Source organism: Elgaria multicarinata, chromosome 4, assembly GCF_023053635.1.
Source record: "Elgaria multicarinata webbii isolate HBS135686 ecotype San Diego chromosome 4, rElgMul1.1.pri, whole genome shotgun sequence".
Lineage (NCBI taxonomy): Eukaryota > Metazoa > Chordata > Lepidosauria > Squamata > Anguidae > Elgaria > Elgaria multicarinata.
In genome coordinates, this window is record NC_086174.1 from 138,427,323 (window position 1) to 138,451,048 (window position 23,726).

A 23,726-nucleotide genomic window follows, 5' to 3' on the forward strand; every position below is an offset into this window, starting at 1 on the left:
CACAACACTCTGCTTCCAGGCCATCCGTTTTCTTCATCCCTCTTTACCTCAGCCCCCACAACTGCGGCTACTGCATTCTCTTGAGAATCAAGGTTCTCTCCTATCTTTAATCTTGGTTTGACGATAGCCACCTAAAACTTTAGAGTGAGATTAATCTATTTTTCATAATACTCCCACACTTTCTCCAATTAAAATACTGTATAGAATGGCTCTTGCCATACCAGTAAGTTTTGAATTATGGAGTTAACTGTTGACTGTCCACACACATGTCAGCTGTGCAGATACCCAAGTCCCTATTGCTGGTAATGCCATCATGAGGTACTTAACATCTGTTTTCTGTATTGTTTTTGCAGAGGGATGTGGGCATGCCATACAAGGAAACTATTGCTTAGATGGTTTAAATTAGTATGGCTATAAAAGAAAATGTCTAGACAAATACTGGATGGTTTACTGTACTGAACACACAAGTTCTAAAACTGAACCTATAGAGAGGAATCCAACTGATTAGCACAATTTTTCAGAAGCACATACCCACAGAATTTTAAAAATACAGTGTGGAAGACCCAAGGTTGGGATGTTGTGTTTTAATATAGTATTTTAATGTTGTGAGCTGCTGAGAGATTCTATTATATTCAGCAGTGTTACAAACAAAAATAAATAAATTTCAGGGATCATTTGGGATATGCATTGGGCTCTTTAGGTCCCAGCCTAAATGTAGTAACGAGCTGCTATTGTGCATTCTGTTCAGACAAATTATCCTTTGCTATAAATTATGGAAGCTTCATGAAGGGGGAACATGTTCTGAAGCTTATGATAAACACTTCTAATCCAACTTCATGGTAGCAGGCAGGGAATGACTTTTAGCTAGAAACCTGGATTGATAGCCACAGCCACTCAAATGTGGCCATTCATCTGCTTTCCTGTATATATACAGGAAATTTTATAAAAGGCAGGTTTATATACTCAGTCAACAGGAAAAAAGCTAAGAAAGTTTACTCTTGACTGGTTTGGTTTATTGGTTTGACATTATAATAACCTGAATCCACATATATGTAAGCTGATAAATGATTAATAAAACATGAAAACAGATTTTACACGCAAACTTCCATTCACATCAGCTACGTGAAGATACATCAAGATCACAATCCTAGGATGAAACCAATTTGAAGATGTATGCCCCAATTCTAAACATGTTACTTTGAAGTGAGTCCCACTGATTTCAGTGACACCTTAGTAACCCGGTCTAGGATCAGAGTTGAAGTACAAACATAAAAAAGGGTTAACTATTTACAATTTATGGTTCAAATGTTGCTTTTGCTTATACTGATGTATGAAAAATTACTAAATTCAAGTCGCAAGCAACAGTTCAGAAAAAATAATACTGGTCAGAAGAATTTACTTTCTGCTAGAGTAGGACAGAAAAATGAGGACTGAGGGAAACACTCATTTTTTTTAAAGCTGGCTATCAGTTTTCCTATTCACTACCTAATACACTGATACTAAAAGAAAGTGTTAATCGTTTTTAAAAACCACATAAATTTTAATAGAGATTCTGAAAAGTGAAATGAAATCATGAAAAGTCCCTTGAAAATAGTTATCAGCTGGACTTGAACTGGAATGTTCCAGAGGAGAAAAAGAACAACCTGTTTATATTTAACTGAACCGAACCAACATTAAAGAGATGCTCTTCGAAGCCTGAAAAAGAATAATGCTGATAAAATTATCTCTGGTCTTCAAAATGCTGTAACAGTTCTTCAGTAGCTTCAAGCATCAATCTGCACAGAAATTCTGTGTTTTCATCCCAATTGGTTTTTTTTAAAAATAATAAAAGCTTTGACAATGCAAGGTATTGCCATAACATGAAACACACAAACAGAATTATACTTCTATTTGATTCCACTAAAATCTATGTAGTATAGCGTTTCCCCAATTTTACTGTATTGAGATTAACATTAAAAATAAAACCATTTTTCCTTAAATCCTCAAGTCATTCCCCCCTACATTTAAGCCTCTTTTTTCTGTCTTGGGTCTTCAGCCATTTTGTCCATGCGTTTCTGTAATAAAAGAAAACAGGGGAGGGTTGAATCAAAGCTTTGACAAGCAAGGTCTTGGTGTGTTTTGATTAGCAATACTCCATGGATTTAGGAAGATTTTGCTCGATTTGTCTCATGATGTGCCTAAGTATAGCATGCATGAATAGTGTGAACAATCCATCTCATCAACTCAATCCCTCAACTAGATGGGGTAACAAATGAAATGAGTTCAGGAATATTGGCAAGCAATTTTCATATTTTCAATTTATTTCTTCATCAGCGTCTAAAAATATAAGCTACCTATCCTCAGGTTTTTAAGCTTTTTCTCACGAGATACAAAAAAGATGCCTAGAGGAATTTTTGCCTTACCTTCAACTTTTGATAGTGTGCAAGGCTGCTGCAGTGGACCTTTTTTGCAGCATCTTCATTAGTGTAGAATAAGGAACACAATTTGCAGTAAAACCCAGTTCTGGGCACCACAAAGCTCACACCTAGAGAGACAACACACAAACAGAACTGCAAATCTGATCCGGAACTTTTGAAGTACTAGCAAGAAGGGTTACTAAGCTCCCTTTTGCACTGAATAGGGCAATAGTCCATGTTCATGATTTACATTAGTAAATTTAAATTGTCTACACATACAACCTTGTCTTTAAGTGACCGTAAGTGTAGGACCATAGTAGGATTACTCATTATGTCTAGCAGGTCTGAAGACTTGAAGTCCATCATATTCATTTGTGCCCATTTTAAGATTGTGGTAATCAAACACGAACTGACTGGCCGAGATTCTAAGCTAATAGTTCCTTATAGAAGGCAGGCAAGAAAGGAGCCAATATGAGAGCTTCGGCTATTGGGTGGTATAGAAATGTAATAAATATTACGTAATGTAATAAATATTACGAAAGAGCTAATAACGAACTTGCTGACGGCTGTGAGGCTGATTGTAGCCAGGAACTGGAAGATGCAGAGACTATTGTATTGAAGAATGGTATAAAGAAGTGTGGGACATTGCTATAAATGATGAATTGACATGTAATATTAAAATGAAAAATGGTATAGTAAAAACGAATGATTTTGAGGGTATATGGAAAAAGTTCCTGGAGTTTGTGTTCTCTAAAGGAAGTGGGAAACCACCAACAGAAGAAACTATGAGTTTTTGGAAACAGGAATGAGATCCCGAGGTGGGGGGAGCACTGTTATGTTTAGTACAAATATGTTTAATAGGCAAAATTTGAATATATGATATTAAGGTAATTTTATGTTTATGTATCAAGTGATTTTTTTATTTGATGTTTTGTCTTTGTTGTATATTGTTTAATAAAATATTTTAAAAAATTAAAAAAAATGTAATAAATAAATAAATAAATAAGTGTTGTTTAGAGGAGGAGGAAAGAATTCTTACCAACAGGAACATTTGGCTGATATGGCCCAATTCTAAGTTCATCTGAGGTGGTACGTTTTTCATGGACAGTTTCTTGCGCATCAGTGTTTTCCTTTTTCTCTCCTTCTTGGGTCGCACTGCTGTCAGTCGCTTCAGATGGTTCCAATTTCAAGTTCTCTGTTTTGGCGCCATTTTCCAAAGCCTCATTTTCCTGCTCCATTTCCTCTGTTCTTACAGCCTTAGTTTCAGTTATACTGTCCTCAGCTTTTACAGCAGGTTTAACTATGCCAGATTTACGTTGTTTCTGGTGCTCAGAATCTTCCTCATCACCAACTTCATCGAGAGTGACAAAACCTTCCATGCTTCTTGGAAATCCACCAACATGTCGCTGTTGAGAAATTTATTTCACCGTACTAAATTAGACAAGGCTTTTCTTAATTTTATTTTGCAAAAAATGTATACTCAAGTTCAATGACGCAGAGAGAGTGCAACCTTGTTACTCTTATTCTATCAACAGCTTTTGATACCATTGGCAATGGTATCTTCCAGGATCAGCTCTGTGGGGGCACTGTGTTACAGCGATTCCACTCCTAACTGCAAGCTGAGGTCCAGAGGGTAGCACTGGGTGGCTGTATCCCAGCTCTGGCAATTATGCTGTGGGGTGCCTCAAGGTACCATTTTGTCTCCAATGCTATTTAACATATATATGAAGCCACTGGGTATAGTCATTAGGAGTACTGAAGCCAAGTGTCATCAGTACACTAATGACACTCAGCTCTAATTCTCCATTACATATGAATTATGAGAGACCATGAAGGACCTGGACCAGTGCTTAGTCACAGTGGTGGGCTGGATGAGGTCCAATAAAGCTTAAGCTGAATCCTAGTAAAATGCAGGTACTGTGGATAAGTGGTTCCCAGATCTGGGAATTAGGAAGTTTACCTGTTCTGGATGGGGTTGTATTCCCCATGAAAGAACGAGTATGCAGTTTGGGGGTGTTCCTAGATTCATCATCGTCATTAGAGGCCCAAGTAACTTCTGTGACACAGAGCGCCTTTTACAAACCTTGGCTGTTAACGTCAACCGTGCCCGCTCCCGGAAAGGGGTAGCTTGACTAATGTGATCCATGTATTGGTAATTTTGAGATCCATGCATTGGTTTTAATTAACAACCCTGTTCCTGGGTTGTTTCATGATAAGCAAACCAAGAAACTCTGGGCTGCTTATGGGTTGAACAACCCAGTTAACCCAACAACCATCCATGGGCAATTGCTGGAATAACTGAGTTGTTTAACCATAAACAACCTAGAGTTTCCAGGTTTACACTTCATGAAGTAGCCAGGAATAGGGTGTTCCTGGGCTGTTAATTGAAAGTGGAAATGAGGAGTGTATAGGAGAAAGCACACTCATCCTTGGCACTTCCTGGGTTAAACAACCCAAGAGTTGCAGCGTGATGTGCGAACTGGGTCAGTCTTCCCAGCAATATTCTTTTCTGCTTACCTTTTTGAGTTTTTTGGCTGTTGAAGTAGCTGAACTGTTCTCTTCAGTTTTTGCTGTGGAATCATCATCAACCGCCTCCTTTTCTTCAGTTGCCACATCACCCAAGTTGGCCACGTCAGTATCTTCTGCTGCTGAGCTGCCACTCTCTAGTAATGCTGCTGCTTCTTCATCGTCGACTAACAGCTCATCTTCAGATTCAAGGAGTGCATTTGATTCCTCTTGGTCTGCCTGCTCACTGTCTTTTGCATCTAACCCCTCTCCCTCGTCAGTCTTCTCTTCTTTATCTTCAGTACTATTGCTTTCCAATTTCTCGTTATCGTCAGTCTTACATTTTTTCTCACTTCCGGAGTCTTTGCTATCTGGAGAAAGACCTCTCTTTCTATAAAAGGAGAAAATAAATCTTGCTTACCCTGTTTCATTTTGTACTTTTAAACAACAAACCATCTGAAAGATTGTTACCTTGGTTTATCTTTCTTTGACAAATCTACTCCTTTGTTGGGAATCTGAAACAAACACACAGTTTTTATTAAGTTGTACAAAGTAACCTTTATGAATTTTGTTATTAGGAGTATGCTCCATGGCTATTCAAGTGAAAAGAGGTTTCCAACCTTCAAGACATTTCACAGCACAACTCAAGCAGCAATACTTGGCAAACTGCAGCAAGACACCAGATATTTCTTATTTACATCAGTGAGCAGTAATAATGTTGATGGCCAGGAAGTGGGACTGCCTCTCCCTGCTAAACCCCACAAGCTACAGAAGTATGAAAGATGATACCTAGCTTTATGTATGAGCAGAATCTGTGCAAAATTGTGTTCACTTTAAACAGCACACAATTCAAGCCCTAACTACCAGCACCAACAATGTTAAGTACGATTGCTGAAAAGGATGGAGTATTGCAATCTGAGAAAAAATATCCTAAGAATGAATCAAATTTCCATGTGCTCATGGCACCTGTAGATTATAGTCCTCTAGATGGTAAGTACAGAAGGAGGGAAAGATTACTACAATTATGTAGAAGCAATATATAGTACAGTACAATAAGGTATATAATAGAAGATCTTAGGGCCGGCTCTAGCTGAATTTTCTCCTCCGGCCATAGGGCCATCTATTATCAACTGCCCTGTGGGAAGGATTCCAGGAGAAAGAGGGAGATAGATGAGGATAACACCTGACACCTGCTCCTGTTCCAGCTGGACTCTCCTGGCCCACAAGCCCACCTTCTATCAACTGCCCTGAGGAAAGAATCCTGTTCATTTACACAATTGTTAATATTGTTTATTGTGAATTTATGAGATTAATGTTACTTGTAAGTTGCCTTGGTAAGGTTTGTATCCTGAAAGGTGACATAATTGTTATGATAGATAGATAGATAGATAGATAGATAGATACCTATACAAATCCACACACATGATAAAACTGAAAATCTTTCAAGTTGTTGAAGTCAGAGCTGGTGGTGATACATGCCCTGGATCCTCCAGCAGCCTAATATGATTCTGCACATTAGCTCATCTTTTCCCCACGTCTCGTACAGTTTTATACTTTCATCCTGTCCTTCCAAAAGTCAACATGATCCTTCCCATTGCCCCGATACCCAAGGCCAGCGGCAGCTAAGCTAATCAGATGCCACCGTGCTAGGTACGAAAACAGTCACATACACTGAACACCTTGTATTACTATTAAACTAGTACTCAATTGTTAGAATCCGGCAACACATGGTACCTACCCTTAATATTAATTTCTTGTATTTTTCGGACAAATCCACTTTCACACATCTCCCTTGGAACCAAAGGGCTTTGTTGGAACAATGCTCCATCATTGCTTCAGCATCTTCTCTAGTCTCCATTTCTATGAAAGCCTACAGAACAGTAATGAAGGATTTCAGTTTATCATGTTTTAACGATATTCTATTGGTCCCTCTAGTCAATGACTAACTTTTGCTAGGAAAGTTTCTGTCATTCACCACCTTTGGTACAGGGTTGCTGTGAGAACAAAACGGATAAGATCTTGTTTCTTGCCGAAAGCTCTGGAAAGGGGAGGGCTAAAGACTTTCTACTCTACTGTCCAATGTAGCTAGAAAGATGCCCACAAAATGGTAGTGTCATGTACTGAGATGAGGCCATGAAGACGAGTAATTGAGGAACAAGCGGGAAAGTGCCAACCCAATTTCCCTTTCCAACTCGCACCCTTGCCTTGCCTCGCCCAAGGCCCTCAAGCTGCTCCCAGTCTTCCTCGGTTCACACAGCTATGGCATATTCCAATCAACCATGTTTCTGTACACATTTGCATGCAGATGCCATTGAAAAAGGAGGCTTGGGGACCAGTGTCCTTTGAATGAGCTGTTTAACCTTGCTGTTTTACCAACATCCTGGAGAATGGGAAGCAGGGACACAAAGTTCTGCTCTATTATGTGTGGTGTGTTTGGTGGAAGAGTGGGGAAAACCCTGCAGCAATCCCTGGAATCTCTGCACCTTTTCTTTCTCCTGAACCCCAAATTCACGCAATGAATTCTGAAAGCCATGACAAGCGTTTTCATTGCTTCTTATGCTTAGTATATCTCATGAAGCATGTTATGGGAGAAAGGTTGCTGCCAGAAGTATGCTCAGGAAACAGGCAGACAAATCTGAATTGCTTCAGATGCATTTTAAGAAAACTTGAGGGGCGGGGAATATATATATATATATATATGTATGTATGTATGTATGTATGTAAAGAGAAACTTCAGTTGTTTGATAAATATAGGAAAACAGGATATGAGTGAGCTTGTGCTTGCTATGTAAGATCTACACATGACTGGTTAAAAACGACGTTTTGACTGCCAAGGCAATAATGGCTAAGATTTTTTTTGGTGTATTGTTTTATTCTCAAATGTTTATATACATTTTTCAAAGACATGTTTGTTATTTTAAAATGTGTTTGTTGTAATGACCATGACCACGTTAAAATGACTGAGCTTGTGTCTGGGTTTAACACTTCTAGGCAACATCCAAAACAGAGGGCTGCACATATATCATCTGCAGACGATGTGCAACACGTGGGGAGTGCATACCCATCTTCCCATAGAAGAGATGTGCAGTCTTCATTTTCAATGTTACACATAAGCACCTATTTTATTATACATTCCGATCAAAATGCTTAATATTTAACAGAGCAATCCTGTACAATTCTGTGCAGACATAAGTGTTAATGAGTTCAATGGGACTTATTCCCAGGTAAGTGTATATAGGATTTCAGCCATAGTCAATTTATAGAATGACAGTTATTTCTGGTTATGCAAGCACCATATGAATTACCTGACTTTTCATTCTCATCAGTATGTAGTTCTTTATTTTTCCATAGGGCTCAGCTAGTTTAAGTACAGCATTGTCAGAATAGCCTGAATGCGGCAAATTACTGAGATGGATCACACGACCAAGTTCTTGTTTTGGAGGCTCAAATTTTTGGTCAGGCTTCGCTTCTGGTTTCTAGAAAGTTTAGAGAAAATTTTATTAATCCATTATATTGGTTATTAAGCCTTAATGTCAGAAACTGGAGCACAAAATGAAGGCATGGAACATTACGAACGGAAATGCAAAATTAATGGAACTGATTTTACCTTTATTCTTTTATATTTCTGTGATAAATGGACTCTCACGGGTTTACCAAACACTAAGGCTGGTGCTGATGAATAATACTCTACAGCAGCTTGTGCATCTTCAGTGGTACCCATTTCAATAAATGCCTGAAATTGTATAAGATAAATAACTTCTGTGTTCCTCTTCCAGAGGGACTATGTCTATGAGTATAATATGATCAAAATACGAAATACAAGAGAATAGCTTTAACATTGTCAAGGGGCCATCTGCCAAGGACTATGTGCAAGTCTTCTGCGGGTAAGTAATATATTTGAGACAGCATTTAATATATATCCAATGCAGAATTTGAATCTGCAACACTATTGGTATCCATCTGCAATAGTAAGTGTTTTGCATGTTGAAAATGTAAGTATCTTTTAACCAGGAACAAACAATTCATTTGATGTTGAAAGGTTACTTTAAAATAGTTTTAATCTTGCATATTCAAATTTCTCTCTGCAACCTTGCAGACCAGAAAATTACTTTCTGGTATCACGAAGCCTAGATAGATTGCAAAAGTACAAGATTTTTTTTTTGGGGGGGGGGGCATACACTGCCACCTCCTGGTTTAAGTTTGGCTTCTCACCCAAGCGCTATAATTTGTTAAGTTATGCACCATTCAAGAGATTGCTTCTCCAAGTATAGTGGATTAACATTTTCATTAAGAGTTTCAAGCAATACGGAAAAATGTTATGGTATGACAAGACTAGTACTTACTTCATTAATTTTGTTCAATATTAGGTGATTTGTGATAATTCCAAATGGTTCAACAAGCTGCAACAGCTGGTATCTCAGGTTTTTCCCTCTCTGAAAGTCCATGATGTGCACAACTCTGCTCGTTTCCTGTTAAAGGCAGGCAGTAATGATCAATCAATTACCATGTTAAGCAACGTGAATATTAAAATGGTCATCCTACTCATTTTGGATGTTTTAGCTAATTTTGTAGTGAACAAGTTAATTCCAACGAATGCAAACAACTTCATCCTGGATTAATTTGAGGTGTGCAAAGTAAAGGGTGGGGAAGCTAATTCGCTTGAAAGCATATACACCCTCAGAAGGAAGGACTGCAAATGTGTGTTACAAGCAACATTTTTGCCATGGTGTCTTGAGGACACCCATCATCTAGATAATGAATAGATAGCAGGACCCCAAACCAGCTAATTTATGCCATGTTCTCAGTTGTCACATCAGGCTGAAGGTAGGAAGCTCACAAGTCTAAATGCTCTTCCATACCCATCTCCCCAACATGCTAGTCTTGTGTGAAAACCTTCTTTTGCATTGAAGGTTAAATTACGTGAACCTGCAGCCTGAAGTAGTATGACATAGACAGGCTGACTACTTCAGTGAGTAGACCCTCACCTCATTCTAATAACAGTAATAATTGTGTTGAATACCCAAACACAACCAGAGACTCAATGTAAACATATGTTTTTACAGAACAGTTCCTATTTCAATACTAACCACTCTGCCCTTATGCATGTGTCTTGGTCCTTGCATACTTCCATTTCCAGACCCTTAATATAAACACATTGGGAGAGAAAGCGGGGGAGGGGAAAACAGTTACATAATTAAGGTTGTTGACACATCACAATATGGAAAGCAGTTAAATTGGACTTTGTATATTATTTTCATTACAATGTAACAAATCTTTATATCTTAGTTCCAAAGACACTCTCTGGAGGCTTACATTTTCTATGATCATCCCTAAATGAAATCTACACGTCTCAAAGCATATGAATTAAGCTTTACTGTACAATACCCAGGAAGTGAGAATGCTTTGTTCGCAATACATTAGAAAGTTTAACAGAGCAAGAATGTTTAAGGCATCAAGTCACACCGTCATCTAACTTTCACAAATTCTTTTTCAGGACTGCATCTTCCATGTCTTCACACAGCATAACTATCTATAATTAGCAAAGTCTACTATGGCCAGGAACTAGCTGTTCTAGAGTCCACTAAAAATACATTTGATCTTATTACCTCTTGACCCAACTGGTGGCCCTCCGAGATGAAATGGAGGTGGAGGTGGTCCCAAAATTCCTGGGGCTGGATTTGTTGATTGCAACATAAATGGATCACCCCTAGAAGTAATACAAGAATGAAGCCACATTAATCTTTAAACAAACACACAAGCAAACAAACTCTTTTACATAAAGTCCAGTCACATTTTGCACATAAATGGTAGACTAATAGATGAAAGTAAGAGGAGTCCCATTGCATTAGTTTGTTTTCATGTGCAGATATTAGTGGGTAATATTTGCTAAGCAGGACTGAACAGTGAAAACATAGATCTCAGATAAGCTTATAGCCCATCTTGTGATCTTCAAAAGGAGTTACTCCACATGTTACTCAAATGGTGATGGTGGCAGGTGAACACGAAGCAGAACAGGTAGTAAGTACACTGTAGTGATATTTTTATTTATGCAGTTTGTATGGAAACATCCTGACTCAATAACAATATCTAAACTGCCATTGTAAAAATTGCACTAGATCCATGAGGATTATTTATATTACTTGAGCAGAAGTTATGGGAAAGGAGGTGCATAATCAGAATCTATATTTTTTTAACTCTATTTTTTAAATACTTGAGAACAGTTTTGAAACTAAGCTCAGATGCACTGTTCTATCATTTTTCTAATACAAAATGGTGGTCTAGTGACTTTCAGTTGGGCAGTGAAATGGGCGATCCACAAACAAGATACTTCGGGAACTCTCCAGGATGCAGAAAATATTTGCTTGTCAAGGAAAAAAAGAAAAAAAATCCCCCCGCCCCCAAAAACCTGTTGAGAACTTATAACTTTGTTTGCTATCTCAACCTATCATTTTATCCCCTTTCATATTAACTCCCCTTAATAAACATCTTAATTTTTGTTCATTTTGGAAAGTTTCTAATGGTGGTATTAATCTCATGCCTATACCATAGAAACAAGATTACTCTTTTATGTATATTTTGGTGGCAGTGGTTAAGCTGATGCAGCATTCCATAACAGTGAGGCCCAGTTTGGGAACTTTATTAAAAACTGTGGCAAATTCCATAGAACAAAGCCTCCAAGTTTTTTTATATATAAAAACAAACTAAGGTGGGTTAACCCATACGTTCTGTTGTATGTAGGGCAGCAGCAGAACCCTACAATCCTTCCCACGTCAGTATTAGAACTACATTTAATGACTCACTTTGCATGTCATGGACAATTCCTGGGTGGTTTAACCAAGAAACTGGTGAGGATGGGGTAGCGAGTGAGCTGTCTCATGGCCACTTGCCACTTCTGTTTTCAGTTAACAACCCAGGAATGCCCAGTCCTTGGGTTCTTTTTTGTGACATGAGAACCTGGAAACTGTAGGATTTTTATGGGTTAAACAATTCAAAGTTAAACCAACAACCTGGAGTTCTGGGTTCGGATGCCCTGTTCCTGGATTGTTAATTGTAAACAAAGTAGTGAGCACTGTGCTCGCTCCCACCAGTTCCTCAGTTAAACATCCCAGGAACTGGGATGGGTTATTTAATACTACAGCAGCTAAGCAGAACACACCCAGAAACACAGGACTTTATAATAGAAAACGCAAACTGTCAAGAATGAATATTTTCTTTGCATATTATATCATGATTCTATTCACATGTTGGGAAAGTGAGTAAGACTTGGAACATATTAAAACATCTTACATTAAAAGATACATTAGAGCAATAATTTTAAAAAGAGTGAAAGAAATAACTACGCTGGGAATCCTACAGAGAGAGTTAAAAAGCAATACCCCCCCACCCCATATTATTTAAACATTTCCCGTCATTTTACATCTCTTCCTATAGTTTTTTGAAATTATTTCTGGGGAGTAAAGGATGGGTAGCAATATATGAAGACAATGACCTGGTTTGCACATGGTTTATTTAACCCTTGGGTTGTTGAATTCTGGGTTGTCATGATACGGGAACACAGATGTACTAACAAATCAGAAAGAGAACTCATGGTTTATTGTTGGGTTGTAAGCTCTGAGTTATTTAAAACAAGGGTTGACATTATGTGCGAATTACGTTGTTTTATTAGGCTGCAGAGGTGATGGGCAAGAGTTGTAAACGCAACAACTACCCCAAACACCCAGGTGTTCTGCACACCAGTACTACAGGGCCACAGAGGCATTTGGAATACAGGGAGAGACCAGAAGAAGGTAAACAACCCAGGGACTGAGAAAATAAATCACGGTTTATTTCATCACATGCCAGACAAAGCCTGGGTAGGGCAACAAACCATGGGTTAGCATTATGACCAGGTCCCTCTCATAAACATTTTATTCATCATTCTAAAAGAAAATATTTTCTGAAAAACAACAACACAAAAGCCCCGCGGAAAACTCTAGTTTTCCGCATTTTCCCATTTGCAAAGTAACTTTTTACTTACATTCCATGTCCAGAATCACTCTCAGGGTTCCATTCAGGATATCTTAAAAGGAAAAAGTCAATAAAGTCATTCTCTGCAATGCAAATGTTATTGCTAGAGAATCACCATGCAGTTATATTTTCTATTTCAGTGTCAGAATTCTGAATACATAAAGCAGAAGAAATAAATTGATTATTGCATGACCAAAGCAATCCTTCTTTCTTACAGGCAAGTATACTAGTTACTTTAGATTCCAGAAACCATTGCATACCTACTTAAAAGTTCAATAAAAAAACCAAGTGTATACATTATTATAAATACTGTATGCTACATTAATTTGAACTGAAAGTGTTGTTTATGTCCATGGCACATCTTGTTGTACTCCAAATTTATTTTTAAGTTGAAAGAATATTAGGGAGGCATGAGATTTCTAATATGAATGGTGTTGAGAAAGTAGAGATAAATGATTCTCACATTTTTCCTTTTTCTAAAAGGTTGAAATGCCTCCAGTACAGCTTAGTTACTGGCAATAATATCTTTAAGCTAAAATATGCTATTTTGGGCATTTTGGCCCTGTCCTCCACTGGAATCCACCCCCAGCCTGAAAGCTTTTCCAAAATTTAATTTAGTCATCAGGCTGAAAGAGGATTGTGTAAAACTCAAGTCAGAAGTAATTTGGGTGGCTTTTTGTGGATATATTGCATTGCTTTGTTATGGATGACACTATAATCTCCTACAAAAGGGGAACTAAGTTTCAAAGACTGTTTAAAACTGATTTACTTTGCCTTCAAAGTTGTATACAAGGAGTCCGCTTGAAGATTTGAGTTATCATTATTGCAACAGTTTGCGTAAGCTAATTATTTTCAAACTTCAGAAATGGAAACATTTGTGTTTTCTCAAACGGTGTATTGCAATTATAATGAAAAAGAAACATTTTAAAATGTTCAAATCCATACATTTCGAGGAGTAGTTGACAACGTCGACTGTGTGTTGCTCCATTTATATGCTGGTTCCACTCCTGCAGCAAAGTACAAAGTCAAAAATGGTCAGGAACACAACGTTTTAAAAAAGCACACTCCAAAGAGCTATAGAATAATTTGCAAGTCAACCAAACTTGCAAGTGTAAAAGTACTAGTGAATGCCTTTATCTTGTGACCTGTACCATGATCAAAATGGTAGTAAAAGTGTCATCCAAACAAGGACCTGTTTGGAACTAAATTCTCTTTTTACATCCCCACCCCCAGGAATTCTATGGTGGCTTTGTGCTGGTGGAAAACACTTCTGCTCATGTAAGGCAAAGCAGCGATCTGTCACTGATCCCTTCTTACCTACTGCAACCCTCTATGCAATATCCCATACTGTTCCAGAGAGTCCCCCAACTCTCAAGAACAGCTTTTGGGGGACGACTACAAGAGGGGTTGTAGTGGGTAGGCAGTTTGGCTAAAATCAGGTGCTCCATCTTACTCAAACAAAAGTACACTGGATACATCCCGTTTCTTGTATGAGTTCTGTAAAGATCTAAAGGGAAGATAGAAAGTACAGTCTGCCCATCTTTAACATGGAATGATGCAAATGTACTTAAGACAAACTTCAAAAACTTGCCTTTGGTTGATTAAACTAAAAGGGCACATCCACCACAGTTGGTTCACATTTCAGGGCCATGGAAAGTCAGTAAAAACAGTGATTTCCACACAAATTAACATTGGTGTGGCAAAAGAAAGCAAGATAACACAAGTAGCAACAGGGGGTACACCCCCTTCATTATTTATACATCTGTGCTAATCATTTAGCACGCCTTATTTTGTATCACATCCCACAACAGAAGTCCCTCTAGCAATCAAAAGAGAAGCTTGAAATTCAAGATCATGGAAGACAAGGAGGAAGTAGGTACTGCTTTGTAGCCACTACTCAAGTCTGCATTTTTCATCAGTCTCTAATAAAAGCAGGAGCCCTCTAAATATCAGGCCATTTCTAACTTTAGTTAAGTAGTTTAGTGCAGACATAGCCATTGCACAAGGATCAGGGCTAGGCCAAATGAGTGCACAATCCTTCCCTTAGCCAAAATCTTCTTACTGGCCTGAACTATAGTTAAGACAACGTTGGCACTAGCTTTTAACTGTGCCCAACACCATTTCTAAACTAGCTTTAACCCTGTGCTTAACCTTAAAGATAGTTAACAGCAGTACTGAGACACCCTTAACCATAGTTAAGGCTATCAAAAGAGGGGAGGGGAATGGATCACGAGATGCAACATGTCCCTAAGCTCAGCTTCTGTACCAGAGGACTGGAAGATGGCCAATGTAACACCAATGTTTAAAAAGGGACCCAGGGGGGATCCAGGAATTTACAGGCCAGTTAGCTTGCCATCTGTTCCAGGTAAATTGGTTGAAAGCATTATTAAAGACAAAATTAGTAAGCATATAGAAGGACATGTCCTACTGAAAAAGAATCAACACCGTTTCCACAAAGGCAAGTCCTGTCTCACTAATCTTCTAAAATTCTTTGAGACTGTCAACAAACATGTAGACAGGGGTGATCTAGTGGGCATTGTTTACTTGAACTTCCAAAAGGCTTTTGATAAAGTCCCTCACCAAAGACTCCTGAACAAACCTAGCAGTCATGGAATAAGAGGAGAGGTCCTCTTATGGATCAGTAACTGGTTAAAGAACAAAAAGCATAGTAGGAATAGTGGGTCCCATAGGGATTGGTATTGGGACCAATTAGTTTTTACTTGTTCATAAATGATCTGGAATTAGGAGTGAGCAGTAAAGTGGCCAAATTTGCTGATGACACCAAATTATTTAAGGTGATTAAAACAAAAAGGGATTGTGAGGAGATCCAAAGAAATTTCTCCAAGCTGGGAGAGTGGGCATCCAATTAGCAGATGCAGTTCAATGTAAGCAAGTGTAAGGAGACGCATGTTGGGGCAAAAACCACCAACTTCCAAGTATAACCTGATGGGATTGGAGCAGACGGTGACTGAACAAGAAAGAGATCTTGGGATTGTGGTGGACAGATCAATGAAAATGTCAACCCAGTGTGTGCCCGCAGTAGGCATTATTAGAAAAGGAATTGAGAATAGAAATGTCAGTATAATATTGCTATTATACAAATCTATAGTGTGACCACATTAGAATACTATGTACAGTTCTGGTCACCACACCTAAAAAAGATTATAGAGCTGGGAAGAAATGCAGAACAGGGCAACTAAAATGATCAAGGGGCTGGAGCATCTCCCCTATGAAGGAAGGTTACAACAGGGGGGTTTGTTTAGCTTGGAAAAAAGGAGGCTAAGGGGAGACATGATAGAGATGTACAAAATTATGCATGGTGTGGAAAATGTGGATAGGGAGACATTTTTCTCTCTCTCCTATAATACTAGATCCCAGGAACATCCCATGAAGCTGATTGGTGGGGGATTCAGGACAAATAAAAGGAACTACTTCTTCACACAGCGCATAAACTATGGAATTCACTACCACAAGATCTACCAGTATCAGAGGCAGTAAGCCTATCTGAACCAGTTGCTGGGGAACATGGGTGGGAGGGTGCTGTTGAACCACGTCCTACATTGCAGGTCCCTGGCTGACAGCTGGTTGGCCATTGTGTGAACAGAGTGCTGGACTAAATGGACCCTCAGTCTGGTCCAGGATGGCACTTATGTTCTTATGATCCTGCAGCCTTCTCCCAATCCTTATCCACAGTTAAGGATTGGGCTGCATTATATGTACACTGGCCCCAAGAGTCAATCTCTGTAGAAAGCAAAAAATAAAATGAAAACTCTGGTTGTCCCTCTACCTTGTCTTTACAGAATAATTTTTTTTTTAGTTTTCACCATTGTCCTCATAATTACAAAAAGTAACATCCAATTAAAGTCATTTTAAGCAGATCTATAGGTGTTCTCCCCCAAGCACAGAGTTTGGTTCCTAGTGCAGGTTCAATATCTTGATAATCTCAAACTCTTGTCTTTTTAATTTCAAGGATAATATTAGCAAAAGTTTTATTAAAGTGCCAAGGCACTTTAATAAAACTTTTGCTAATATTATTGTTGAAGATTACTTGGTTCCACCCTTGCCTTTGGCTATTTTTTACTCCCCCACGGGGTTTTCCTTGCTTTTGCACTTTTTAATTTCAAAGCAAATGTCTAGCCCTTATGACTAGAGTTGGAAAAGAGTGGATAATGAATGCTTGATGTAATCTCAGAAATGATGGGTCTGTTTGGTTTAAGTAACTTGCACAGTTCCCTACCTATCCATTAACCCAATATAGAATTATACAAAAATATGATAATCTGCTATATTTGCATAGATAGGCCATAGACTTCAAAAATCTTTGTATAAGCTATGGATTAATTTATGCGAATTTTAAAGCACAAAATTTTAGGGCATTTTCAATCAATTATAGCTTCATGGGAATAATTTTACATTTGAAGCATTTAAAATAAGCTAATAAATTCAGAAGGTTTACAAGTTTTCTATTCACACACACACAAATTAAAGGTTAATGGATTTCCAACACTTCTGAAACCATTATCATTTTCTGGTAAGGTATGAAATTCCTGTAAGCAGAATAAGTGAAATTAGAATGAGATGTTTCCCCCATTCAAGATAAGCAAATATAAACATGAAGCTCTCTGCTTAACAACACACCTAGAGGCCACAGATCCATGACTGGATTTCCCACTTTTAAAAGAACTGAATAGCAATCATGTCTCCCATCCCCCCACTGTTTTCCTGATGAAAACTGCCCACCAGGGCATGGGGGAATTTCAGCGGGAAAACAGTGTATGGGCTGGGTGAAGTGGAGGCTTAAATCTCTCTCTCTCTCTCTCTCTCTCTCTCTCTCTCTCTCTCTCACACACACACACACACACACACACAGTCATATAGCCCCAAAGCAGGCATTTCTAGTAACTCGTGGGTGTTTTTATCTAGCTGTTGCAATTGAATTTGTTGCTTTTTCTGCACCTTGGGTAGAAGAAACCTGATTCAAGGCATTCATTTCTTAGTATATTTCCTATCAGTATTCCTTGCATAAGTAGTTTCATTTATAAAATTTATGTTAAACTCCCCGCCCACCCCCAAAAAAGAAAAAAGGAAGAAATCTACTTATGCAAGATTTCCCTGCTTAAATGTGTGTTCTATCCTCCCCGTCCCTAGTCACAGCATGTAGGAGCTCTTAATTCTACCCATTCAAAAGCATTTTAATATGCATTTTCTTTCAATTACATGCAAATTCTATAATAATGGTAAGTTTCCTTCAGTTGTGGCAAGTGCAAACCTTATTCCATAGTGATTGCTTTCTTCTTTCTTATATCAACATGTTTCCCTTAAGATCTCTGTTATTTTCATCAGTGTTGTCAAAGCTTTAAAACATTATAGGCATGATTCAACTAAAGATTTTATAGTTGAAAATGCATTAAGCTTTGATGTCAGTCACTTAATATACACAGCCAGGTGACTGTATTTTTAATATGCTGAAGAGATAGATATTTTGTCTGGAACAGTAGAACAGGATTTAAGTGAAAAAGGGAACCTTAATTATATAAGAAATATGTCAAGAAATACTTTTGTAAGCTGCCATGAGAGCCTTTTTTGGCTGAATGGCAGCATAAAAATCCTTAAATAAAAAAATAAAAAATAAAATAATTGATTGTCATAATTAAGATCTGTTCCACTGCTCGTGTTTTAAATAACTGCATCTTTTAATCTCCTTGGATTTAAACTCTTTTGTGAATTTGTGTAATCCACAAAGATGTTAAATTATGGCTGTCAAGAAAAGTGTAAAGTTTCACATGTACAAGAGTCAAGCAGAGAATTCAGATGAGCAAATACAGCATTTCAAATTTTTCACTAGTTTTAAATAAATGTTGTTTCACCAAGAATATGGGACACAGGAATCTGCATTTCCCAGCAGTTCCTGTGAAGAAAGCATTCGTGATAACCCAATGAAATAATTATACACATATAGTGTGCACTCTTACCTGGAATTTTTTGCAACATGCTTTTAAAAAAAGTGTAAGGACAATGACACCAATAGCCACCTTTAGTATCCAATTGACAAATACATGAACAGTGTGTAAAACAATTAGAAAACCTGAATGAAGTCATACAAAGAAACTTGTTGTTTTGTTTGAGACCCGAATTATGAATAAAGAGTAATGCATGATCAAATTTTTAATAAGGAACTACTCTAAGTAGAGAATTCCAATAAGAGCGTGATATTGCACAGCAGCAGCAGGCTGATGTTTGAGATTCTAAAAAGGGATAGATGCAATGTGTAATAATAAAAAGTGAGTCTGAAGTGTTTAAGAAGGTTGTGAAAGGGGAGAAAAAATGAGAAGTTTCAGCCATAATATGACAATAGTTTTTAAAGTGAATTTTAAAAAGCAAGAATGAACTCATTTAAAAATGTAAACTACAATCCTGCAAATCTGTTCCAGAATGCTGCATAAACTCTCCCTGGCCATGAACAAGAGGAAAAAAGCAGAACTGTGCAAGGACGCATCTTAACTACAAATCAATTAGCAATCAAGATAGATGGGAAGGAATGCTGGATCTACCCTCTGAATAGCTGCAAAACAAAATGGAAAAAAACAAACTACCCCAAACTAAGTTAAGAGACTATGCAGATGCAAAATATAATCTAGATGATAATTGACCTGGAGTTAAGCCATGTGGGTGAAACAATACATTAACGTAAAGCCCTGGTTTCATGTGTTTGCTAATGAGGCCCTGAAAATAAACCACTTAAAACTCCTTTGAGAACTTTAAGAACTTTGTGTCAGGTAATCAGAACACAGAAACTGAGGCAAAGAAACAAGCAATAGGGACTACAACGTAAAGAAAAATAAGCATCTGGTGCTTAACTCACCTTATTAGAATGAACAGGCATATCACAGATAGAGCACAGATGGGGATAACCCTTCGGTAAGAGTCCATGGAAGTCTTCAATATTGCTATCTGGAGGAGCACCTCTTTTTTTCTCAAAGAGAGATCTCTCAGGGCCACGACCAATTCTCTCATACTCACTGTCAAATTTACGATACTTATGCGAAGTTTCGCCATAATAAGAGTCATCCCTACACCTCTCTCCATCTCTTAATCTGTCATCTTCATAATCCATTCTGTCATAATAAACAGATTCTTGAGATCGACTTCCATGATCATAGTCAACCACTCGGTTGAGACTAGAACTACGATCGTCAAAGCTATCTCTTCTAAAATGCCTTTTCTCTTCCCAATCATCCCTAGGAACTCTGTATGGTGGCTCCCGTGCAGCTGATCTGCCATCTCTAGTATAACTCAGTGAAGGGCCTTCTTCAGCTCTCCTCCTTTTAAGTTGCAGAAGTATTTGAGGCAAGTTTTCAGGAGTGATCTTGTCCTCAGGATAACGACTCAGTTCATCTAAGTCTCTAGCAGACAGACCAAAGCTGGCCAGAATGTTAGTGGCCTGCTCTGCATCTCCACGGTGCTGAGAAGACAGAGAGAGTGGGCCTCTACTTCCAATGTTAAATATAGACTGTAAGGCATGGGAAGATGCACTAGCAGAAGACAGTGCACTATGAGATCCTTGTTGATTCAATGAAGAACTCATTCCAAGATTCATTAAGCTAGCAAGGCGCGCAGTACCCTGGTGGTTCATCCTTCCAAGAGATGCTGGCACATTTAAAGACTGGGTAGCAGCAGCAAGAAGGCCTATTCCTGCAGAGAGGTCACGCCCATGACCTTGTGAATCCCTACTTAGAGATGACTGGTGGAATGACTTGGACATTGCTGAGCTATAGCTTGTCTATTACGGATCAAACGTTAGAGATGTCTGAAAAGAAAGCTCACTCTAGAAAGCTAGGTAAACTTCACTTCAAAAAGGTAACGCCAAGAAAAGGGATCAGTAATGACTGTAGATCTTCTTCAAGCTGAGAAACACCAGACAAGTCTGTAGAAAAACAAGCAATTTTAGTCATAAAACCCTTTATGCAGATGCAGTTTAAAAATGTATGCATCATGTTGATCTAAAAACAATTTAAGATCTCATATGGCTTTCATTATGCAACTTCAACAGATTGAAGATGCATCCAGAACCATACTATACATAATCTTCAGATAAAAATCTAGTTCCCCCAGGTAAGTACCAATTTTTGCCTATAAATATGCACTTTTATTTGACGATAAATGGTGTTCAAGTACTAGATGTCTAGAATTGTCTATTTCAAGCCTTTATATTTAAATAGCAGGGTGCATACATCTTATGTTACTGATATAGATTCCAGGGGGGGAAAAAGACCACAATACACTAGTCATGGAACCAAGAAATGTAACTCACATTTGTCTGAAATTAGGCCTATACCACTATAGAAAATGAAAGAAGGAACTTAAAAGTAGCTGATATCCGGACAAGTGTCTAATGAATGAGTTACTAAATTGGGAACAAGTAATTGTTACTCAGTAAAACTGAATTACTGATATAAGACTTTTGTGAAGAAAGACAGATTTAACATTTGGTAGAAGGACAGAAGACCTTTTGTTCAAGTAACAGTTTATATGTTGTTAGCACCACATATGAACTGTATCCATATATTTTAATACTACGCCATGAACATGGCACATTATTCTACACTGTAAGATCTCAAGCCAATCAAGACCAGACCTTATCAATACTTGAATTGAGACCAGTTTTGCATAAAGAAGAGAAATTCTATAGCGCTATTCCAATTAAAATAGTTGTTAAAGGAGATGTATTACTATCTTTCAGATGAATCCTGACATTAAGCTACACCCACAAGTTGTAATAAGATTCCCATGACACACTGATTTGAATATTCTTTTAATGGCCATTTTTTTCTTGCAGAGCTTATCTATCTCTTCCTATGTTAATAGTAAACATTAAAAGCCCACTCACCTCTACCAAGTGGTCTTAAAAGAAGAGCTCATTATATTTTTCTAAAATACCTAAGGGTGCAAGTTCTGTGAATTCCCAAGAAGAGACCTTAATTTACTTAGGCACTTCTGAAAATCCCACTAACTGCAGCCTCTTAATACCCATCCCACTACAGAAGAATAGCTTAGGGATGGGACATAAGCAGGGTAGACAACTACATCATTCAGAGGGAGTATATTCCTTAACCAGTTTCCCAATTAGCAGGCAAAGACTACAGAACCTGCAGGGTAGTGTTCACATGTGTACATTTTCTTGGAGTTGCATACTATGCTTCATTGGTAAGAGAAAGTGATGAACTCAGTATTTTAGTTTTACCAAAGAACTCAGCTACTGTTAATTTCTGTAATGAAAAGATGCTATGCCACGCAGATGTATACTATTATATGTACACTTATATCACAGAAAAAGAGAGTGCATGGGCTATTTTTAACAAGCAGCTCTCAAACTTTGTTGCCTTAAGTGGCTGTTTACCATTACCCAATTCCCCATAAGCCAGTTCTGTCACTATTATAATAAAGACAAGTTTCACTATAATATCCAATCACATTCTATCAAATTAAATGGGGGTGAGGGACAAATTGAAAAGCACTGATGCAAATGTAGAGCTAGAAGAATAGTTCAGACACTGCAAGTGCAGAACAGATGTCAATGGAAGTAGAAGAGAAAGAAAGAGCAAATGTCAAGTGACAAACATACCATTCATGACACTGGCTGAACATCAGAATTTCTAAACAAAATAGTATTCTAACAGGTCTGCGTAAGATGCTGGCAATCACATGTCCAGCAACAACACTGCACACAGCTTTGAAATAAGAACTTGTGTTAACTAGAAGACAAAGCTCTTTTCTGGCTTGGAAACAATTATTTGCCTACAGCAAGTAAATTGCTCCCAGACTAGCAGGTGCCAACATAGAACCACAGAAGAGGAGTCTATCCCATTTAAAGATCAGTAAGGAACCAGTCCAGCTTTCAGAGCATGTGTTGATTATCTAGCTAGCACCTTCCCAGCAGAAGCAAAGCAACTGCTTGTCTTTCCTGCTCAGTTATCAGTAATCATAGAGGTCCACTGGAATGTTTGCTATTGCTTACTACCTTTTGTTTAACTTCTTGGACTCCTGCTTGACCCAAGACCCGGTCACTGGCAAAAGTTAGTAAATAACTGATAATTTAGTACATGAAGCTGTTTGTGCAAAATCAATGAGAGGAAACTGGACCATGATTTTTGTATATCCAGATATTCCCATTGGAGATGTACATGGAATGGCTATAATTATACAAAGACAATGAAAGACTCTTTGCAGATACTTAGTTGCCCTGTTACTGCAATAATTCTTAGGCAGAATTTTTCAGCCAGAGTCTTGACACTGGAAACAGTTGCTTGGATGGAGAATTGCAAGGCCTGCCTCACACTGACCATTGGATATAGTGGATAGGAGGAATTTTTACATTCAGCTTGAAAGCCCTGAAGTCAATGTCTCTTTTTGATAAATATATATACATAAACTAGTGCCAGTTCAGGGAAAGGGGGCAGCAGCAATGGAGACCATCTAGTGTTATTTCTTTCTTTATTACTTATTTAGCAGTGAACACAGATTAAGCGCCAATTCAAATTAAGTATTGATGGTGGAGAAGATAGGGATGTCAACCTTTAGCTGCAAAGCCTTGGTATAAACTGTGTTTTTATTGTAAAGAGGTGTCAGTTTCAGCCATTAAGAACTCTTCCACATGTTCTAGCAAGCTGGCTTTCCTATGTGTTTCTTTCTCTGCCTCTCTCTGGAGTGTGCATGTATACCCTTTTTGAAGTTACTTCAAGGTAGGAAAACTGCCAAAGATGTGTTTCCCTTTGATTTTTTTACTTTTGCAATTCTCGAACAGCTTCTTGTGGTTTTCAA

At 38.1% G+C, this 23,726-nt stretch overlaps 2 protein-coding genes across 6 annotated transcripts in view; one reads left to right on the forward strand and one right to left on the reverse strand.

Annotated features, from left to right (window-relative positions):
- ZC3H13 (zinc finger CCCH-type containing 13) overlaps window positions 1–23,726 on the forward strand; it is a 225,033-nt gene that overhangs the window by 144,388 nt on the left and 56,919 nt on the right. The window lies entirely within an intron of this gene.
- Window positions 992–23,726, reverse strand: part of MATR3 (matrin 3) — a 31,237-nt gene continuing 8,502 nt past the window's right edge. For 3 of the 5 annotated variants that reach the window (XM_063125249.1, XM_063125248.1, XM_063125251.1), the window contains 14 exons: window positions 19,771–20,832; window positions 13,854–13,915; window positions 12,919–12,960; window positions 10,508–10,608; window positions 9,989–10,041; window positions 9,245–9,370; window positions 8,509–8,634; window positions 8,207–8,377; window positions 6,640–6,771; window positions 5,373–5,416; window positions 4,914–5,292; window positions 3,436–3,802; window positions 2,403–2,524; window positions 992–2,054 (listed from right to left, as the gene is read on the reverse strand). In XM_063125249.1, coding sequence (XP_062981319.1) covers window positions 2,004–2,054; window positions 2,403–2,524; window positions 3,436–3,802; window positions 4,914–5,292; window positions 5,373–5,416; window positions 6,640–6,771; window positions 8,207–8,377; window positions 8,509–8,634; window positions 9,245–9,370; window positions 9,989–10,041; window positions 10,508–10,608; window positions 12,919–12,960; window positions 13,854–13,915; window positions 19,771–20,670 — 2,676 coding nt within the window. In that variant the 5' untranslated portion in view covers window positions 20,671–20,832 and the 3' untranslated portion in view covers window positions 992–2,003. The remainder of the gene's footprint in view (window positions 2,055–2,402; window positions 2,525–3,435; window positions 3,803–4,913; window positions 5,293–5,372; window positions 5,417–6,639; window positions 6,772–8,206; window positions 8,378–8,508; window positions 8,635–9,244; window positions 9,371–9,988; window positions 10,042–10,507; window positions 10,609–12,918; window positions 12,961–13,853; window positions 13,916–19,770; window positions 20,833–23,726) is intronic. The other 2 variants (XM_063125253.1, XM_063125252.1) reach the window with 1 other exon arrangement.